The following is a 2,867-nucleotide window of genomic DNA, read 5'->3' on the forward strand; positions in this document are numbered from 1 at the left end:
AACCTGGACTAGATCAGGACCGTGGCTCCACACAGGATCCACGGTTGGAAACCAGGAACAAACAACTTTCACTTCAGAGAAGGAAAAAGGTCCGCTTTGGTCCAGATGTTCCCCGTTCTCCTTCTAGATGCTGTCCTTCCAGATGTTCTCTGTTCTCCTTCCAGATGTTCTCTGTTCTCCTTCCAGATGTTCTCTGTTCTCCCGCAGATGTTCTCTGTTCTCAGTAATAATACCCAGTGGTATTATCGCCTAGCAACCGTTCCAGCCAATGGTTTGTTTATAACTTTCTTTCTCTTTTTATTTTATTAGTTGTTAGTATTTAGTTTTAATGGGCATAATTATAGTTAAATCATCTGATCACTTCAGGAAAATTATTTTATTATATAATTATAATAGTAGTAGTGTTTTCTAACGGTTAGTTAAAGAGACGCAGCGAATTGTTGTTACTGCAGAGGCACAACCAGTAGGACGAATCAAGCGCACCCCAAAGGAGGCAGTGACCTCACAGCCACTGGAACGGTTGCTAGGCGATCAGACTCCTTCTATCTAAGGCTGTGTTCCAATGTCCGCCCTGATCGCCATATAGTGGCGCCAACATTTTAAATGAGTGTCTGAACGTCTAGTGGATGAAAAAGTAGTGGACTTGAAATTTCCCACAATGCACCTTTATAAGGAACTGATCATCCAGGATCACTAGACGAGCAGATATATCACAGAAAGCTTTGCTCCTGCATGTCCATGGAACGGCAGACAGCAGAGGTCAGGGGTCAAAGGTCATTTCAAGCAGCAAAACCTTCAGCAGGTCTGCACCGGTCTCAGATTTAATGCCACTCCCAAGATGGATGCCGTGTTGTCTCCTTCAGCTGACGGAAGGTACTCACAGCCAAAACGTCCAGAAGACGTGGATCTGAGGAAGACAGAGAAGCTCTAATTGTTCCAAGATGCTGTTTTTATTGGGTTTACTGGTTTTACTGGGATGAATCACTTCTGATGACTCAGATGTTTTCTGCTCTTGGTTTTCTATTAAACGCTTTCAGACACAGAAGAGTCGCCTCTTTATTCCCGCTTTAAGCAAAGTGTTGAAGTTGGTCCTCAGATGGTGGAGGAGGAGCAGACCGACTGATGCTCCTCTGAGACAATCAGCAGGAGTCTGGAGATCCAGACTGAAAGATCTGGACCTCCAGGATCTGGACCTCCAGGACCTGGACCTCCAGGATCTGGACCTCCAGGACCTGGACCTCCAGGATCTGGACCTCCAGGATCTGGATCCTGCTTAAGGCTGCTCGGCGGTGAAGGAGCCGCAGAAGCTAGTTGCCATGGTGATGTCTGCCTCCTGTGGGCAGCAGGGGGCGCCAGCTGCAAAACCAGGAGCCTCAGACAGTCAGAACATGGAGAGAAGCTAAAGGTCCAGAGTATCAGAACCATCTGCATGTTTTCATCTCTGGTTTGTTAAACAGAACCTTCAGGTCCAGTTTCTCCAGAACCAGTCAGAGCTGAAACCACCTCCCATTGGCTCGGCTCTCAGCTCTGGGCTATGATTGGACAGAACCGTCTCAGCACAGGGACGTATTCTGCTGGGTCAGAAAACCGGGTCATGGTCCAGTTCCCCGGGACCCGATCAGAATGTGGTTCTGATCCTGAACCACCAGTAAAAGTTCTGGTTTCATTCGGTTCTGAATGAGAAGAAAAAAAACTCAAATAATTAAGGTTTTCAACTTTTTTATTGTTCATCAAACATTTTATCTAACATCTTTGGTCCGAACCTCCAAGCGGGTCGGGTTCTGGTCGTCTTTGACCAGAACAACAATCTACAGTTGAGCTTTAAACCGGTTGAAACCAGATTGAGAAGATCAGGGTCCAGCTCTACAGCAGGAGGACTGGTTCTGGTTCTGGTTCTGGTCCAGCAGCAGGTTCTCCTTCCACTCGGACAGACCTCCCTGCTGCTCTCCTATGGACTCGTAGACCCTGTGGGCTGAACCGGAACAAACACTGAGACCCACTCAGGTCTGATGGGTGGTGTGTGCTGCCCCCTAGTGGAGGTCCAGAGGAACTCACCCACAGCTGACAGCAGCTGGCTGACCCGCTCCCCGGACAGGGCCGAGGTCTCTGTGAAGGACAGACCTCTGGAACCGGCCAGACCCAGTCCTTCCTGAGGGACCATCAACAACTGTTAGACCAACAGCTCACCTTCACTAAAACACAAACAAACCAGCAGCCTACTGGTTCTGTCCGGCTTCTAGACCAGTTTAGCTCCTCTTTGCAGATGTTCTTCAACCTTTATTTCATTCATAACTAAAGTAGATTATTGGTGTTTTTTTATAGCTGAAGTCACGTGGTTCCACTCTAACAGAACCAAATATGGCCTCAAAGCTGGGATTAGCAGAACCAGGTCCACCTGCTGGGTTCTGATTGGCCGGCAACCTGCTGGATGGCAGGTTATGCCACCTGTACCATCAGCAACAGCAAGCAGAAATGCATACTGAAAAAAAAAAGTAATTATATGTGCATGCGCTGTATATCCTGTATATATCCCATCATGCACCTGTTTCCTCCTTTGACTATTAAGCTGATGGAACGAGGACATTTCAATCAATAAGGCCTATAAGTCAATCAATCAATGATGCTGGAGAAGGGGGCGTGGCTTCAGGCAACTAATCAGAGCCAACCAATGGACAGGCTAGGCTCTCTGATTGGTGGACCTGTTTTCTCCAGGTTCAGACGGCGCCCAGCACCCGATGATGTCATCGACATGGTTTGGCAGCAAGGTTCCCTGAACTGAAGCTGATGATACCCAGCTATATCTGTCTATAATCCAGATGAAGCTAACCCATTACATAGATTACAGGCATGTCTGAAGACAGAAAAAC

At 47.5% G+C, this 2,867-nt stretch overlaps 1 protein-coding gene across 1 annotated transcript in view; it reads right to left on the minus strand.

Moving 5' to 3' along the window:
- Nucleotides 1–1,769: 1,769 nt before the first annotated feature.
- LOC107099055 (ras-related protein Rab-17-like) overlaps nt 1,770–2,867 on the minus strand; it is a 3,840-nt gene continuing 2,742 nt past the window's right edge. The window contains exons 4-5 of the mRNA XM_015396998.1: nt 2,056–2,149; nt 1,770–1,972 (exon numbers count right to left, since the gene is read on the minus strand). Of these exons, the coding sequence (XP_015252484.1) occupies nt 1,851–1,972; nt 2,056–2,149 (216 nt within the window). The 3' untranslated portion in view covers nt 1,770–1,850. The remainder of the gene's footprint in view (nt 1,973–2,055; nt 2,150–2,867) is intronic.

Source organism: Cyprinodon variegatus, unplaced genomic scaffold, assembly GCF_000732505.1.
Source record: "Cyprinodon variegatus isolate N-32 unplaced genomic scaffold, C_variegatus-1.0 Scaffold834, whole genome shotgun sequence".
Lineage (NCBI taxonomy): Eukaryota > Metazoa > Chordata > Actinopteri > Cyprinodontiformes > Cyprinodontidae > Cyprinodon > Cyprinodon variegatus.